At 39.3% G+C, this 19040-nt stretch overlaps 1 protein-coding gene across 1 annotated transcript; it reads right to left on the bottom strand.

Moving 5' to 3' along the window:
- Nucleotides 1-6343: 6343 nt before the first annotated feature.
- Nucleotides 6344-17152, bottom strand: LOC127301862 (uncharacterized). Its single transcript, XM_051332143.2, has 18 exons — nucleotides 16849-17152; nucleotides 16011-16184; nucleotides 15206-15387; nucleotides 14666-14771; nucleotides 14293-14369; nucleotides 13682-13769; nucleotides 13068-13257; nucleotides 12058-12184; nucleotides 11891-11971; nucleotides 11430-11531; nucleotides 11169-11264; nucleotides 10957-11031; nucleotides 9406-9525; nucleotides 8851-8979; nucleotides 8388-8465; nucleotides 7818-7904; nucleotides 6784-6870; nucleotides 6344-6704 (listed from the first exon to the last, which is right to left on the bottom strand). Exons 1-18 carry the CDS (start codon nucleotides 16901-16903, stop codon nucleotides 6654-6656), a joined length of 1905 nt encoding a protein of 634 aa, XP_051188103.1. The 5' UTR covers nucleotides 16904-17152; the 3' UTR covers nucleotides 6344-6653.
- Nucleotides 17153-19040: the final 1888 nt, after the last annotated feature.

Here is a 19040-nt window from a genome sequence, read left to right as displayed (position 1 = left end):
AGATCTGCAACTATACCTACTCCTACCTACTCCGGCGCCCATCTTTGACCTACTCCGGCCGGCTATTCCGGCGGAGAGGGCCTCAGATCGGCCCGGCCGACGGGGGTCGACCCTCAAGGTCCTGTAGCAGAGGGAAAGAGGGGAAGGGGGATAATGAAGGCGCCCCCAGCGAATTTGGTGGGAATTAAATATCTTTAAAGTTCATCCCAGGGCGGACATAAGCTAGACTTCATTAATGAACTGCATAATGTCATGGCTTGTTGGAGTGGTCCTACCCTGGTTGGTGGTGATTTCAATCTCATTAGAGAAAGGTGTGAGAAAAACACTGGAAACATCAACCAACACCGGGCCAATCTCTTTAATGATTGGGTTAATAAATTTAATTTGATGGAGATTAAAAATCCTAGTAGGCAATTCTCTTGGGCTAATAATCAAGATAATTTGGTTATGGCTTTACTTGATAGAGTGTTTGTGACTACTTGTTGGGATTCTCTTTTCCCTGCTAGTAGTCTAGCCTCTAAGGCTAGGGTTGGAAGTGATCATACTCCACTGGTTGTGGATACTGGGGCTTTGAAAATTCCTGTTAATAAGCAATTTAGATTTGAGAAATGGTGGCTTAATATTGAGGGGTTTGACCAGGTGGTTGCCAAATTTTGGCAAGCTCCTTGTCATCTCCAGAAACATATTGACAGATGAAATTTTAAGATTAGAAATACTAGGAAACGTTTAAAAGGTTGGGCTGCTAATAGTGAATCTGCTCAAAGAAAGAATAAACAAAAGTTGGTTGCTGAATATGATCTGCTTGATATTATTGCTGAAACACAGTGTTTATCCCCTGTTTCTAAGAAGAGGATGAAAGATATTTTTCTTGAGCTCACCAAAATTTGGAGTAATGAAGAAATTAAGGCTAGACAAAGATCTAGAGAAAGATATATTTTGGAAGGTGATCGTAATACTGCATACTTCCATTCTGTAGCTAATCAGAGGAGAAGGAAGAAGCAAATCTGCCAATTGCAAGGTGATGAGGGGATGGTGGAAGACAACAAAGGTATGCTGGATATTGCTGTTAATTATTATAAGGCTTTGTTTTGCAAAGAACCTTGTATTGATGTTGATATAGTAGAGGATTTCTGGGACCCAGAGGATATGGTGTCACAGAATCATAATGAGATGCTTGATGCTCCTTTTTCTGAGAAAGACGTAAAGGAAGCTATTTTTGGCTCTTATGCTGAAGGTGCTCCTGATCCTGATGGTTTTTCTTTTCTCTTTTATCAACACTTTTGGGAGCTCATTAGAGCTGACTTCATGGCTATGGTTAAGGATTGGAATGAGGGAAAACTTGATCTCTTTAGGCTTAATTTTTCTCTTTTGACCCTGATTCCAAAGGAGACTGATGTTGTAACTATACAGAAATTCAGACCTATTGCCTTGACAAATTGCAGTTTTAATTTTTTTTCTAAATGTGCCACTAATAGGTTGGGTGTGGTAAGTGAGAAACTTATTTCTCCTAATCAGACTGCCTTTATTAAAGGGAGATATATACTTGAGAGTGTGGTATCTGCCCATGAAGTAATTCATGATGCTGTTCATAGTGGACATGGTGGTTTTATTTTTAAACTTGACTATGAAAAGGCATATGATAGAGTTGATAGAGATTTTCTTTTGAGAGTAATGAAGTTGAGGGGTTTTAGCCCCAAATGGATGTTGATCATTGAAGGTTTACTACATAATGGTTCTGTTGGTGTTAGGATCAATGATTGCAATAGCAAATTCTTCCTTACTAGCAGGGGTGTAAGGCAAGGGGATCCTATATCACCCATTCTTTTCAATTTTATGGCTGATGTTTTTACTAAAATCCTATATAAAGCTGCTTCTGGAAGAAAGATAGTTGGGCTTATGCAAAGCCTGGGAAGGGGGGTATCATTAGTATGCAATATGCTGATGATACCTTACTCTTCCTTGAAAAAAGTTTAACTTCTGCCATTAACTTAAAATGGATTTTGGCTTGCTTTGAACATATGTCTGGGATGAGGATTAACTTTCATAAGTGTGATCTAGTTCCTGTTAATGTGACTGAAAGTGATGCACAACTTTTCGCACAAACTTTCAGTTGCAAGTTGGGTGAGTTTCCTCTGCAGTATCTAGGGGTTCCTCTGCATCACTGCAAGCTTAAAAAAGAGGATATCCAACCTGTTGTTGATAATATCATTAAAAGAGCTGCTGGCTGGCGAGGGAAACTCCTTAACCATGCTGCCAAACTAGAGCTGGTTAGGAGTGTTTTGGCCAGTATTCCCATTTATCTCCTTAGTGTGATCAAGTTCCCTAAATGGGCTATTACTCTTATTAACTCTCAGATGGCTCACTGCCTGTGGGATAATTATGAGGGGCACCATAAGTACCATCTAGCTAATTGGGGTTTGGTCACTAGAAAGAAGGAATATGGAGGTTTGGGCATCCCTGATTTATCAGAGATGAACATATGCCTTCTAGCTTCCTGGATTAAAAGATACAATTTGGATGATAACAAAATTTGGAGACGGATAGTAGATAGTAAGTATAATGTGAGTAACCCTAATATTTTTTCTTGCTCTGCTAATGGGGCCTCTCCCTTTTGGAAAGGGGTGCTATGGGCTGCCAAGGCTGCTAAGATGGGATATATGTGGAAAGTTGGAAATGGTAGAACTATTAAGTTCTGGGAAGATCATTGGTTTGGGTCTTGCTCTCTGGCTATTCAATTCTGGGAAGTTTATTTCCTGTTAAATGAGCAAAATAAAACTATTGCTGATCTATGGGATGGTGTTTCTTTGAAAATGACTTTTAGAAGGTGTTTTGACCACAAATTGATGTTGCAATGGTTGGAAATTCAGCAAATTGCACAAACTATCCTCTTGGATGATTCTAAGGATTGTTTGATTTGGAAGTGGGAAGCAAGTGGGGTTTATAGTGTTAAATCTTTATATGCTATGGTTAACTTTGGGGGAATTCAAACTGTGGACATACATTGTGTTTGGAAAGTCAAAGTACCCCCAAAAATACATTTTTTCTCTGGTTCCTCTCCCATAATAAACTTCTCACTAGAGACAACCAGGTCAAAAGACAAAGTGTAGATGATCTGACTTGTGTTTTTTGCAATGAGTTAGAGTCATGTCAACATTTGTTTTTTGATTGTGTGGTTGCTGCTAACATTTGGAAGGGGACTCTGGATGCTTTGGGTGTTGATTTGCAAATTTCAAACATACATGATGTTGCTGCTTTGTGGAGTGACAAAAAGAAAAATAAGAAAGTTAATATGATATTTGCTGCTGTTTTGAGAACTATCTGGATTACCAGAAATGACCATGTTTTCAATCGGGTTCAATGGTTGGGTATGCAAGCTTTGTGGAGACGCTTGGTATGCATCTGTGCTCAGTGGAAGATTTTGCTGAAGGAAGAGGAAAAAGAAGGGCTGATGTGTATGCTGAACAAGTTGGAGGGAATAGCCAGGTTGCCACCACTGATATTGTGGCCGGATCCTGGGTGATTCCACAGAAAAATGCAAGAACAACGCTGGAGGTTTGTGACATGAACAGCTCGAGAGGCTTTGGCCCAATGTTAATGACTGCAGAAGATTTGGCAAGGACCCTTGAGGTAAATGATTTGGTCCTGGTGGGTGATGGAGCGTGTTTCCAAGTTATGGATCGCCAGTGACCCTGTGATGGGTTGGTGTGATCTGTTGCTAACCCGCCTTCTTCTGATGTTGGCTGTTGTTGTGTGCGGTCTCTCTAGTGCCTTGGTCTGTGGTGTAGTTCTGTTTCTGCAAGTGGTGTTGGTTGGTTGTGCTTGGAGTTTTTGGGTGTTTGTAAGGATAAAAACTTCTGAATGCTGTAGACTGTTTATCTGGTTTCAATATATTGGAACCGGGGGCATGCCCCTATTTCTCTAAAAAAAAAGTTCAGCCAAATTTAGTCCTTGTATAGGGATCTTTGGTTCATAGAATTACAAAAAAACAATGAGATTCCTGCAATTCGAAGAAAGCCTAATACATTTAAGGCTTGTTTGGTTCATAGAATTACAAAAAAAACATGTAAGATAGGAATGCATGCGCAAAAGGAAGACTGAAATACACAGATTCGTAGGATAGGAAAAAGTATAGCAATAGAAAAAAAACATAGGATTGAGGTGTCATGCATACTTGAATCCTACTGGAAGATGGGGTGTGTTCGATTGTAGCAAAGGAATTTTCCATTAGTTATGGCCTAAAAAAAAATTCTTATATAATTTGCACTACAAGATTTCTATAAGATTAGTTTCTATAGGATATGTTCATTTGAATCAAACAACTTGTGTAGTCTTATAGGATCCAAATCCTACACAAATCCTATGAATCAAAGAGGCTCTAAGAATTTTTTTAAACTTGGTTGTTTGATTCGCAAGAACAAGAAAGACACATGAATGCTAATAAACATGGTCAAACCAAAGTCAAACCACATGGGTACAGTTAGGATTTTATTGAGCCACTAAAGACAGGGGTCTCTTTCTTCTAGTGCAGAAATTTGAAAAGGATGTCCAAGTGGGTTATAAAATTGCTAAATTTATTCCTTTAAACTGAGATTGAAGGATTTTTTTACTATGTTTTTTATCTGCTATATCCCTTTGAACCAAACGGGTGAATAATGACATCACGGGAAAAAAATTCTATTTATTTGGTGTTTCCCCTCTTCTCCATTTAGCCAAAGAGGCCCTAACAGTTCAGTACTCATGTTGCTGAAATTAGCCAGGTCAACTCTAGATGCCTTGGGATCGAAAAAAATTCATGTCCTGTTTGATTCAAAGGATTTTTATAGCAATTTTAGAGGATTGGAATCCTCGGGAATTCTTCCCTTGTTGGTTGCTCGATTCGTAGCATTGTTTTCTTAAGGATTCCTTTCTGATGCATTCCACAGTAACTTTTGCATTCACTCAAAACACTTTGAAAGAGAATAGACATGAGATTATAATCCTACATTTTCCTTATTTCTGAATTTTGAAACGCCTAACAATTTAACAGGCTCTAAAGTGATTTTACGAAAGAAACAACAATCCAGAGCCAACTCTACAAAAATGTGACGATGAGCTTTGACAACTCGAGTCCAAAGAGCGTGTGGCCAACCTAATTCACTGCCTTGGCGGTTCATCGCCGTAGTCTTTGGCGCTGAGAAAACTAAACCTAACCTAGACAAGTTCACCATTGCAGAGGTTGTCGCAGATTAAAATGATTAATTTTGGTTAAGGTTTCGGGTTAGTTATTTGTAGCTGAACTTTCAATAGATGACCAATTTTGTCAATTCACATACTTTTGAAATTTTGAAGCAAAATGATACGTGATTAAACAAATCCCACCCTTTTGGACCAACACCACCTTGAGCCTTGAGGGTCTTAAGAATTTTAGCCTTCATTTGGGCGCTGCAAATGCGCCATATTTGTTTTTTTTTTGTGTGGATAGGATCATTTCTTTTCCAAGTTTGAAGAACGGGTTGTATTTGCCAGTTTCTGCAGGGTCGTTGCTGCAGCCCGGCTGCGGTGCTCTACAGCTCTGTCAGTTTTTCCTCCGTGTCTGGTGCATCAACATTGCTCAGCCGACACGGAAAATTATAATTGTTCCTCAGTCTGTAAATTCACGATAAAAATGTAAGATCACCCATTCCTCTTCCCTTCATTTTTGGTCCAGCTGCGTTGGTTCCAGATCGAAGTCCACCGACAATGAATAGACGAGGCGGGAGCGAGTCAAGTGAGTGTTTAACTGAAGCTAGGGATTAAGGAGGAAAGGCTTGGCGGTGACTCAGGGAGAGGCATCAGGAGTTTGGGAAGAGCAGACGAAGGGAACTGCCCACCGTCAACTAGAAAATCATGTCCTAATTGTCACTGACTGCATATATGTATAGGCCGAGCATCAAAGCCGTTTAAGAACTAAATTCCCTCATAATATCAGAACTCTGTTTAAGTAGCCTAAAAGAAGATGAGAGCTCTAGCTCAGCGCTTACTTAGCTATCAGCTGTTGCTTCCTTTATTGAAGCTACAAATGGGGGCCAAGCTACATGTAGCCCCCTACTTTAAAAATCGAAAATCATAGTTTAAAGTTGTTTTAAAAATCCTACATGTAGCCAATGATCTATGCTACAAAAGTGCAAATTCTTAATGTGAAATGTAGCCTAGAATATAAAGAATTTCACATTAAGATAGCCTTGTAGGATACATCATTGGCTACATCAAGATTTCTTTTTCAGAATTTTTTCAAACTTCAAAATATGATTTTTGAATTTGTGAAAATAAAAAGCTACATGTAGCTCAGCCTCCATTTGTCCACTCGCACCAAACCACCACCCAGTATACTAAGTTTGGCACTTAACATAAAGGACGGAGTAATTTATTTATACAGAATTCTAGTTTGCGATACTACAAACTTATTTAAATTCTATAGTATAAGGCTTGCCCTCTCATATGGTACTGTCTACTGCAAGCTAGCTAATCAGATAACTGAGCTACACGGTGTCTTTATGCAATTACTCAGTTTCTCCAGCTCAACATTGTATGTTGTATGTGCACCTATAACGTGTGCATTTTTCATATGTTACATTCCCCGTGTCATACATTGTGACGATGAAAGACGATGTATCTCACGTCTGCAGAAGTACAGACTACAGCTTAGCAAGCGTCTGGCTGTATGCTGGGTCAATGCAGACAACGACCTGAGAAGATAGCACATGAAAATTTGTGAGCTGCATTAGAGTAGAGGAGAACGAGTCTGCCATATAGAGATTGTAGTACCTTGCCAACACTCTTGCCAGAATGAAGATACTCTACCGCATCCACGGCGGAAGCAACACCCATGAATTTCTTAGGGTCAAGGGACACCTGTTGTATGTGGTGTGACAGGTAAAGCTAAGTTAGAACTAGTCGCACACATGTTTAATATTATCCGGTGAATCAATGGGTCGTTCGTGGATCTGGGGAGAGCTAATATGAAAAATAGCTATTCCCATGCTAGGATAATCTAATGGCATAATGGGAAGCTAAATAGGAAATGAACACAATATCATTTTTCTTCGTGTGAATATAAAATAAGCTAAGTAATAAAGAAATGAGGAGAAACTAGGTAGCAAATAGCAGAGGAGCAATGACAACAATTTTAATGTGCAGAACTTTTCTTGATATTTCTTTGCTAAGTATTATGTAGGGGCATGGTTTGTTTATTATGATACAATAAGAATGAACTAAGTGAAGTATCGCTCAGTCCACAATGAACCCCTCATTAGGAAAGAACAGGCTGGTGCTAGTTTATAGTGGTTCTCAGCTCAGGTAAATTGAGGGGCCCTGTGCTTCCCCCAACAACAACAACATCAAATCCTTTTTCCCAAGCAAGTTCGGGTAGGCTACCCTGTGCTTTCCTCCTTGTTTAAAAATGATATTGTGCATAAATATTTTCACGTGTAGACTATACGAAGAGTAGCACGCAATGGTAAAAGATAAGATATGGTTTAATGCTCTGCATAGATCAGTGAGATTTTTGCCCTGTTAACTGAAGGAACATTTGGTTACAAGCCCAGCGAACCATTGGTGGAAAAATTGGTCACAAAAATCTTGGTAACGTAATCTACCACTTCTCTCTTTATAACATGCTGAACCAGCAACCTTTGCTTCCTCGCATTTTGGCAATTGTTTGACTCGTGCACATACTTTAATCGTGACCAATAACTGGCTGGGTGAATTAGGGTAGGCATCCGAAGTTCCAAGCACCCACAATTATTTCTCAACTACAATAAAACAAGTAGAAAATAGCAAACATATATGGTGAAACATACCTTCAGCTTTCCAGAGGCATACAATTCAAATAGTTTGTCAAGATGATCTTGCCACAGGTGAGCATGCTGAACCAGGAAAAATCCAGCCTGAAATCGGAAAGGAAGGAGTTCATAGTTTTTTAAACAGAGATGGAGCTCAAAGTTCCAAGAGAACATATAAAGGTTTGGTATTCGCTACTAAACCTTGATCAAGATTCCATTCATAGCTACAGATTCCATAAGTTCGAATGTACTAGCCAAAAAAACACACTCAATACCATGCTTGCTCTGATATTTCCGATGGGCTAAATGAACATAAACTTTTGCCAATACTACAGTGTGAACTAGCTGGATGCCCGACACATTACTGAGGGAACTACCATATAGCACATGAATTTAAAAAACAGATGGTATTCTTTCTTTGAAATCAGATCCGACTGGTAAAATTTAGTTGATGATATGGATCTATGAGAATCCAAATTTGGGTATCAAATTTCTTAGTATCACAGATTTCCTGGTCAATTTACTTAATGAATAATGAATACAGTACATGGAACTAAGAAGTTCAGGTGTTCTTCTGCATACACGTACCACAGTTTGGCTTTTAGCAAGAATCTTCTCACATAGTCCAGTGTAATTCTTAGGCTTCCATCCAACCTCTCCTTGATACTGAAAACATCAAAGATTGTTCACTATCATTTGGTATCAGTTCAGCCATAAGGCATGATATTCTAATAGAAAAGGTACATGGGATATGATACTAAGAAAAGGTACATGGAATAGCTGATACTAATTCAGATTACATGGTTTATAAAAACTATGATAGATCAACGATTTTCCTAGGTACACTCCCAGATCAATTTTAGATGCAGAAAGATGATGGCCAAATTATATTAACGCTTCTTCACTCAACTAAATGAATCAAAAAATTCATAAAGCAACTGCAGCTCTAGTGACCAATGGCCTGTGCTGTGCAGATAAGCTTTCCACCAATATTTCCATATTAACAGCACATAGTACAATTCAAAAAAATATCATAGGCTGACGATCTTACCTGAGAGATCATACCAATTACAACGAGATGTCCATGAACTGCAAGTGCATTCAGGCACAGATCAAACATTTCCCCACCTACAGATTCATATATGATATCTACACCTCTTGGAAACTCTTTTTTAAGAACCTGGAATCAAGCATTCAAACAATCAGTAATTACTGAACATACTGTGAAGAATAAATAAGGGAAACATATAAATAAATTATGGCCGCTTGAAGGTTCAAAGTGGTCAGTCCTTCATCATACTAGTTATTCTAGACATTCTCTGTGGAGATATGACAGGGCATACATGTAATTCAAGCATTCCTGACCAACATTCTGCATCATCAGCGGCACGTGAAAGGTTGCACATATGTAAGAATTATATTTCTTGGAATGTTCTATCCTGGTGTGTTGAGGTAGGATACAAGGGTAGATGGGCTAGAAAATATATCTGGCACACTTTTGTTAGTGTACCAGATAAGGAGATATTATAAAGTAAACACGTAACACACAGATGACAAATTATTCAAATTGCATTTGATGCAAATGTAGAGCCAGAAGAAAGCTCACTTCTTTGATCTTTTCATTTTGGTAGTTGATAACTCGGTCAACTCCTAAGGAAGCCAGAAGTGCAGCTTTACTTTCACCACCGCATGTGGCAACAACCTTGTTGCCTGCTAGTTTTGCGAGCTAGAGAATTGACAGAAAAAACATTCAGAACGTAAGGATATGGTTCAGTAAAAAAATTCAACAACAGTTACTTTCAAAAAAATAATAACACATCGACACAAGAGAGAACATTGTGAATTCCTATAAATGAGAAGTCAACATTCTGAAAATGCTCCCGGAAAAAAAGAACAAATGCCGTATCCCTCGCAAGGGGCGACTTCCTGTGCCACCATCACCGCTGGCTGCTGCCATGGATGGGGCTTTCCCTGACAGGTGGTCAGTGTGGGGTCTCCTGGCATCGCAGCTTCCCCCACAGTGTTCTCCCAGAGGCGGTGAGTTCCGACTGCGACGGCCGCTCAGCTCCCTCTTGCTCGATGGCTGCTCCCTGTGACGAGCCCCTAGAAGCAGCACGGCTGATGGAGGCATGGTGTGGTTGGGTTGCTGGCACCAGTTCTCTAGATCTGGTCTTCACCTGATCTGGTGCCGGTGTGCTCTGGCCGTGGTGGCTGCCAGTGGCTGCTTGGTGGTGGTGGACTTCCGGCATAACTGACTACGCTGGATGGCGCCGCCCTACGAGTGGTGATCCGACAGGTGCTTCCACTGTTTTTGTCAGCAATGGCATGGTGATCTCTTTGCGGTGGTGGGCAACCTCAGCAAGTTGCTTCCCGTTCTATGCCCCTCTCAGCCGCTTCTTAGCTGATGGCTGTCTTGTTAACTTGTGGAGGCTGGGCGAGGAGGTGGTCTCTGCGTGTTGGTCTGCTTTCAGATCCTCCTTAGGCACGATGTTGGGAGTTGGCTGGGGTAATCCTGGAGTCATGGTCATATTTTGAGGTGCCAGACAACTGCCATCAAGCGATATTGAGGTCCAGTGCTGCGCTTCTTCACCATCCTTGGCTGGAGGTTGGGCAACACCAGTCTTGTGTCTTTGCAGTTTGAGGATTGGCAGCATCTCCTCAATGCTTTAATCCTGGGCTGGCTGGAGATCTACTTGCATAGGCAGTTTGTTTTTCCTAGGAGGTCTTTTGTCTCCTGTAGGTCTTTTAGTGAGGATGGTCATGTTTTCTTTTTCTTTTTCTTTTCCCTTTTTGATGTCCTCGCTGTGGGGGGTGCAGTGTTCTTGGCATATCCTTGTAAATATTGGCGGCTCACACTATCTAAGCACTTTCTTAATGAAAATGACCCGTTTCCACACATATTTGAGAAAAAAATCCTAGAAATATCATAAGGAATGATTGACCAAAACATGGCCCCAAATGGTAATTAACTATGCAGACAAGTATAGATGTTCCAGCTGCATAAAATAGTTATCCTGTGCAAGTTTCATGCAGCAAATTCAATCATCGTATTTATTCGTCATAGATCAAATGTTGAGATAGATGAGCAATTGAGCAATAAATCAAACAATAGAAGTCATATACTTATATTAACAGTATGAAAATAGCATCAGCTAACCTGAACAGCAAACTGTCCTGTTCCACCAGCAGCTGCTGTAACTAAAACAACTTGCCCAGATGTCATTTGACCTGCCTAAAGGCAACAGAAATCAACTTAGATCAGAACAGGAAGGGAGATACATTCTAGAGCTGAACTTAGATTTAATTCAGCAAATATGAGGTTAAAGCCACATGGTATACGATCAGAAAAGAACTGTGTATCAAGATAACCTTTTCAAGAGAAATTGAAGCAGTCAATCCTGACGTTAGCATAGCAACGACCTCAGGATCTGGTCTTGGCACTGGAAGAAGATGTTTGGCTGGAACCTTTCATCAGGAAAATGTAAAGACAGAAACTGTAACTCACAAACAGAAGTAATAATATGTAGAACTAAAAGCTCAAAAGGTTGAAGATGGTTTCACTGAAAGGATGACAAGGGTTAGTTGATAATTTATTGTGTAACAAATGGACGTGGATGTAGATCGCAGTACCATGGTAAATTCAGCATAGCTCCCAAAAGTCATAAGGGCCACAGGACTGCCAACTTTGATATGCCTCACTGCATCTCCAACAGAAGCAACGATTCCGACAGCCTGGATATATTACAATTCTCATGAAAAAAGATTGTGAACTCTTAATACACAAATAAAAATCAGTATTTCCCCACCATCGGTTTGAAGATTTAGTTTGTGCGAATAGCAATTGTTTCAGTATGTTGAGGATACACAATCTATTTAGAGTTTAATAGCCTATTTATTTAGAGACCTGAAGAGCAACAAAATCTTCTTTAAAAAAATAGCCTGTTTTTTATATCATATCTATGTCCCATCAAATTTACGAATCAAAAGATGAAAACATATGCTGTGTTACCAGAAATTTTGACAGAAGAACATGTTAAGAAGTATTCAAAATTGAGTATGGCATTAACATAGCATGTAAGAACGCCGATCACCTCAAAACCAGCATCAAATGGAAGGCGTGCAGCAGTTTCTTTAGCACTACCACTGAAATAGCGCCCAGAGCTGTAGTTTACCTGCAAGACACCATTAAAAGCTTCCAAAAGTTAGTCCACATGGAATCAAAGAAAAGGAATTAGGAAACACAAATCCAAGGACTTACATCACTAGCATTTACACCAGCGTATATTATTTTAACAAGCACATTTTGTGGTTCAATGGGCAATCTCAATCGCACACGATCAAGTCTTGTAGCATTGCGGAAATTATGGCTGAGAGTGTGAACAACTCTACAAAATCATGGAGACAAGCATCAATAAATCAAAGCGAATGTCACCACGAATTTTCAGTACGTGAAACTAACTTGCACAATATTCCTATTAGGAGAATTTTGTGTGTGGGAAACTTGACTGACAAGCAATATAGTGTTGAGATCTCATATGGTGTCAAAAAATGTCTGGATAATCACACATGACTTACAACATAGATTTCAGAAACCAGCATTCATATAACTTGTAAGAAACAGCTTTTCGTGGAAATTCCGATAGTGTAATCAAGATCACTTACAACTATCCATTATTACATGTAACAGATTAGTACTACTGCACAATTGGAGAGAGTGTTTCGAGACAAAAGAAAAATTGAGGGTATTTTCTGCGTGTCATCAATCAAGAAATCTTGAACACTCCAATATGACAAATGGAAGTAGCATACAGTCAAAGCTCTGCTATTGATCAGCTACACTAACAAGTGCAAGTACCGAGAATTAACGAACTTGGGAAACAGCACCAGAACAGAAACAAAAATATAAGAGATTTGACTTCAACCCACAATCCGTGCATGGAAATAGCAAAATAGTTCTTACAGTACAATAATCTAAAGTACTTCTCTAGAGAATACAGACTACAGAGGCACAGTAAATATGTCTGCAGGTGTATACACACATTCTTTGTTTAAGAGTATACTGTAGCGCTATGAAGATGATGTGTCTAGAAGTTATGCAACTTCAGTTTAAGGGATTGAATCAGTCATTTCAACCATTTTAGGAAGGATTCGTACCAGAAAGAACTAATAAAGCTTTTGGGAGTAGGGAGTTGTTCTGTACTCGAAAAATTCCATAAGTGCTTAGAAATATAAAAATATATAAAATAGCAAGGCTGCAGGATTACTTACATCTTCTCAAAAAACTCAGGTGTTTGGATGCTAGGGAATACATTGTTTGTTACTGTTCTTTTTGACTTGGTATACTTCAACAGATATTTTCTTTGTTCCTCAGATGTTGGCCAGTATTCTTTCCCTCTTCGTTTAGTTATCCAAAGGCAAGCGCCAGCCTTGCTCTCATCTTGTATAAGTTCAAATGCACCTACCGAAACATAAAGGGTCCTTTTCAGATAACATTAAAAGAGAAAGAGAGTAAACATCATATGCAAGAGATGGTAGGTTTCTACTGCTATGTCAACCATCTCTGTGGACTAAGTTATGGCCTGCTGTCACTCACTTATACAAAATGAAAGACCTAGAACTAAAATTTTCAACTTTGACGAACCAAGTGATCATGTAATTATTCAATTTGTAATAATAAACTCATGTTTTACACATAATACATGTAGGAAATTTTCCATGTTATTTTTTTACCATTTAAAACAACCCATATCAAATAAACACTCAAACAATTCATCAAATACCCAAAAGTAACCTGCAGTAATCGTGACACATAAATTACAGTAAAGAAACTGAAGGTCGGCAACAAACTTAATTACAGATTTAAAAGATGAGAGATGATATACCATCAATAATTTCCTCCATCTTCAGAAAACCACCAGTTGCATCTACTATTTTCCGATTTATTTGCTCAGCCATGTTAGTTTGAACAAACTGCATACACAAGCCCACAAATAACACTTACGAAAGATCATAATTGCATTTGTACCTTCCAGTTATTGATAGTGACTAATGAAAGATATGCCAATCTGTCTCAAATAAGAACAAGCATTCCAAAGTATACTCAAATCCCTGCAAATCACATCAAATTGCGAAATCTTTTTTTTCTAAGATCAAATTACCGATTAATTGGGCATTTGGCCTGTTCAGTTGATTTTGCAATTTAGCTCAAATACATCTATAAACCAGTCTTTCATGTGTGCATGGGTCCCTAAAAAGATATCCGCCGCTGGTATTTGAGAACCAGTGATCACACTATCTGGTCAATCTGGTGACTTTTTGGAGAAAATATGGCAGTATGGTGTTCCGTTCTCAAGTTAACTTGACAGACTATCAAACCTATTAGCAGACTCTCACAACATTAGGACAAAAGCCACAGCTAAACTACTACAGGGAGCAAACACAGTAGAAATAAATAATAATAATAATAATTCGCATCATTCAACTCGTTTAATACCTCGGGGCAGAGCACATTGACACGGACACCATGGCGTTTCAATGGAGCAAGTGATCTTGTAAACATAACAACACCACCTGCCAAAAATGAAGTTATCGCATAGTGTAAGTATAAAACATAATGGAGTAGAAAGTTAAGATTGAAAAGTGCAGCTGGCAACAGTATTGAACATTCTATGTGACTAAATGTGAACTTCTGTACAGTTTGTGCTGGCATGTATCTTAACGATGTAGAAAAAGAATTAACAAACATATTATTTTCTACTAAATCAACAATCATAGTTAAGAGTTCAAAATGGCCACCCATCGGCACTGCAATCTGCGGCCCTAGAAGAAAAAAAGTAGAAGAAGAGTTTATGGGGTGGTGTATGAACCTTTCGTCCCAGAATATATGGGATCAGCGTACATGGGATAAAGGCCAGCAGCTGAACCAATATTAATTATGACACCAGGCTTCTTCAGGGATCGCATTGTTTGACTCTGGTGAATATCAATAAACAACCATAAGTTTTGTGCATATGGCATTTGCATGAAGTAACGTAACATGTTAGACAACTGAAATAGTCATTCCAATCATTGCACAAATGAAGAATTCATATTCCAATAACTTCCGTTGATTCAAAATGTCATCCTTTTCTTGCTCCCAAGGAAAACAGACAAGCCACATTACGACAAAACCATTACCTCTTAACTCGCTCCAACAACATTAATGAGAACACAGAAAGAAATCCACTACGTACTTTTCTCTGAAATTACTGGATGAACAGACAATGAAGTCTATGCGAATTTCTGGATTGTATTAATATGTCGACCATGCATAAAAATCAGTGTTACCACAGATTACCAGTTCAAGTTATTGAACAAATAAATATGACACTTCTATTCTAATAGCCATTAGTCAATGATAGACTTACTGCAATGCGAGTACCATCAATAACAGCAACAAGGTTCACATTTATGGCATGTCTCCATGTACGAATTCCATCAGATATGTCATCATAAACTAATGTCAAGTTGGCAATTCCAGCACAATTGATGCAGATATCTAGTCCACCATATGTGAGTACATGTTTCTCAAAAGCAGCAGCAAGATCATCTGCATATTAAATAAGAGTAACTTCAAGATCATGGCAAACTTGAAGCACAAGCAAAATTGTGCTTTTATTTAACAGTTGAAACCTTCCTACATCCACTTATCCAGTGACAACAATAATCACAATATTATAACTAAAACAAGAAAATGATCTGAGTTTTAGAACAAAGAAAAGAATGAACAAAGCCCTGTTAAAAGAGAGTTGATGCTTCATTAAAGCAAAGGCAAGAAATATCATATTGATGCATTAGGTATTAAAACCAGATACATATTAGAACATTTCTGAGATATAGCAGGATTACTAGTTTTGTTTCACAGTATTTTCAGATAGTACAGAGGTGAAAAGGTTAGATGTAACGCCAACATACATGATCTCTGTAATGGAATTGGTATGGTCTTGCATTACATATTATTAAGAATGCCTATGCCTGACAACTATAGTATATGACTGAAGTTACAGTTGGCTTATCATACTTTGCCAGTCTTGGGAGATTTGACACTCAACTAGTTCAGTTCTGGCGTTACGCACTCTTGTTTCCAAAAATTGCGCATCAACAAATAGTTCACAGAATTACGTAGTCAAGCAACTTAACTGACCTTGCTTACTTCACATAAAAAACTCTTACCTGAATTAGAAACATCACACTTAATGAATATGGCAGGCGGTACACCGAGATCTCCATGGAACTTTTTGTGCTCCTTTTGAACTAGAGAAGTAACTTGTCTCCCATTTTCTTCAGAGAAATCGACCACAGTCACAAACAGACCCTTTTGTGCAAAAGCGAGGCAAAGCGCTTTCCCTTGAAAAAAAATAGAACAGGATGAAATGTCAATATATTAAAAGCAGTCAACTAAAATCATTGTGCTGCACAGAATCGGTTAGACTGTTAATGGAATGAACTTGTGGTTGTAGTATTTGGCATCTATGCTGGAACAAGCTTTAGAGTGCTGGCTTAATCTTGCAGGGCCCCCGATGTTATAAAGGGATCAGAGCTGACAAATTTTCATAAAACACTTAACTGGTAACCTTTACAAAGCACTGAACAGAGAACAGGGAGTTATTTACATTCAATCCTTCACTACGCAAAAGTTCAGCATCAAGGAGGTGATAATATGCTCCGTTATTGCAGTTCCATGCACAATTGGACATCATATTAGAGATGTACAACTGAATGTCACCCACGGTCGTTCATTTGCACAAGCGCAATAATGTGGCAACTAATTTCCGAATTCCGATGCTGTTTAAACAGCCACCAGTTCACGTAAAGTACTACCCGGCGTAATTAGCCCGCTCCTAGCCCCTGTTCCCACATCAAGCTCGCAAGTCAAACCCGCAACTAAGCATCCCAAACCCGAAGCAACCGCACGTATACACGCGCGCAGAGCCGCAGTGAGGCTCGTCAGGGCCGAAAAGTTCACGAATCGACGCGGACGGGAAGAGGGGAGAGGGAGGGCGTCCCTTACCGATGCCGGAGGCGCCGCCGGTGACGAGGGCCGACATGCCGGGCTTCAGCTCCATCTCGCCGGCGCTGGGCGGAGAGAGCGCGCGACCAGCTTGAGGCGAGGGGTCGCGACGGGAGAAGGCGAGCGAGAGAGGGGCGCGGGGCGGGTAGGAAGAGGTTGGCCGGCCGGCCTGCCGCTGCCGGATGCGGAGCTTCCGAGATGAGAGCTAGGAGTGGGGACAAGGCCGGCTTGCCTCCGTGTTTGATTTGTTGGTGATCGGGTTTGGATTTTGGAAGGTGACGCACGCTCCGTGAGCAGTGTGGACGCGAATGGGGTGATCCAACGGCGCCACACGCGAATTACTTATACTTGCCGGCTGCCGAAAAGGTTGACCAGATGTGTTCCAAAAATATCTCAAATTTATTAAAATTTAGATGTATCTTTTTGATAATACTAAAATTTAGATGTATCTAGATAATAAAATTGAAACACCTTTGGTTGGACGGAGGGAGTACTTCTGTTTGAAGATCCAATGGCCCCAATGAAGTATATTATGGATATTTCGGGTGCCACCCAAAAAACATTTTGAAATGTGAAAAAGATCCGAACAAAAAATTTCGTGCTTACGTATCAACATTCTACGTGGGCACTTCAAGTTTTAGAAAACCAGACATTGAAAAAGACAAAAAAAAATGTCTTGTACAGAACCTTTTTTGCACCATTTTTTTCTTTTTTACACGTGACACTAAAAATTTCTGTTTTCCGTGGAACCACTCTGTGAACATGTAGAATTTTAAGATGTACCCACTAAATTTTGTGTCCGGATTTTAAAACATTCTAAAAATGTGTTTAAAATGAAATTTAAAAACCGGGAGCATATGCTCCCGGGTTTCAAAACACCATTTTCGGAATGTACTTCTTATATTGTGAATAGTACAATTTATTATTGTTTTGTAGCTTACATATTTTTATATTTTTGGTTCAAATTTGACATGCACATACCTAATAGATTATCTACACACGATTTATACCATATTTTTCTTATTATATTTAGTATTAGTATTTGATTTAATTTAATTGTTGAAAGCAGGTTATGGTGAGCAAAAGTCTGCTCGTGAGGGGCACACTACTCAAGCGGTGCATTTTTGAATTTCTGCTATATTTTCTTTTATTGTATAGGTCACATGTGGTCGTATTTTTTCTTAAAAATTTGCACGGGCAAATAATTTCAAACTTTTCTAAAACATTTAAATAGATTTTTCAGTTTTTTTGAAATTAGGTGTGCGGACTGTCGTATCTTGGACCTTGCAAATGTTTTTTTATAGTACTCCCTATGTTTCTATGTGTAAAGTGTATTTGGCACATGAGCACTAATGCTCCTGCTTTTTAAAAACCATATTTTTGAATTTTAAAAATGAAATTAAATATCCACATACATATAAATATTCTGAAGATACAGTATGAATTTGAGAGAAAAATATGTTGTATTTTGAGCTATACAAAAAAGACAAATATCTGCCCCTATATGTAGCCACGATTTTTTTTCCTGTAGCTCAAAATATAATTCAATTTCTATCGAAATTTTGCACGAGTATTCAGAACATATATATGTATTTATGAAATAAATGTGACGATTTTTTAAAACGCAAACATACAATTTTAAATATTTTGAAAACCAAAAACACTGATGTTCATGTGCACCAAAGCTGCTTCCTACCACTATTTTAAAGCTTGCCGCATTTATATCAATCTTGTGAAAGTATTTAGTATATTCGCTGGGGTCACGATCGTCATGTATATATGTATACACCACATGTCACTGGAGGGAGTTGGTACTTGGTACATATATCCTTTTTGTGCTACGTGATTTGCATCCCGGTCCGTGTACAATCCGGTGACGGATTTTGAAACCAGCCGAACTCGGTTGTTGCCTACCTACAATAACATAAAATTGGGACGATACATACATGTTGCGACGTACTCCCCGTAGACTATTAATTTATACGTAGGTGCTGGTCACACACCGTCGATGGCTCCACGGGCGAAACGCCGACGAGGAAACACGTCCGCGGCCGCGCCGGAGGTTGAGACGGCCACGCTGCCGGCTGATCTCATGCTGGAGATCATCGCGCTCTCCGACTTCGTCACCATCGTCCGTTGCGCCGCCGCTTGCAAGCTCCTGCGCCACGACATCCTCAGCTCGTCTTTCATCC

Source organism: Lolium perenne, chromosome 5 (assembly GCF_019359855.2).
Source record: "Lolium perenne isolate Kyuss_39 chromosome 5, Kyuss_2.0, whole genome shotgun sequence".
NCBI lineage: Eukaryota > Viridiplantae > Streptophyta > Magnoliopsida > Poales > Poaceae > Lolium > Lolium perenne.
This window is presented reverse-complemented; position numbering and strand designations above follow the sequence as displayed.

What these genes read in the sequence shown, in the direction of transcription:
- LOC127301862 (XM_051332143.2), bottom strand. Translation starts at nt 16,903, where the DNA reads ATGGAGCTGAAGCCCGGCATGTCGGCCCTCGTCACCGGCGGCGCCTCC. An exon ending in CCTGAGTTTTTTGAGAAGAT is followed by an intron (nt 12,185 to 13,067) that starts GTAAGTAATCCT and finishes ATGATTTTGTAG; the next exon opens with AGTTGTTCACACTCTCAGCC. An exon ending in CTGGCAAGAGTGTTGGCAAG is followed by an intron (nt 6,705 to 6,783) that starts GTACTACAATCT and finishes CTATCTTCTCAG; the next exon opens with GTCGTTGTCTGCATTGACCC.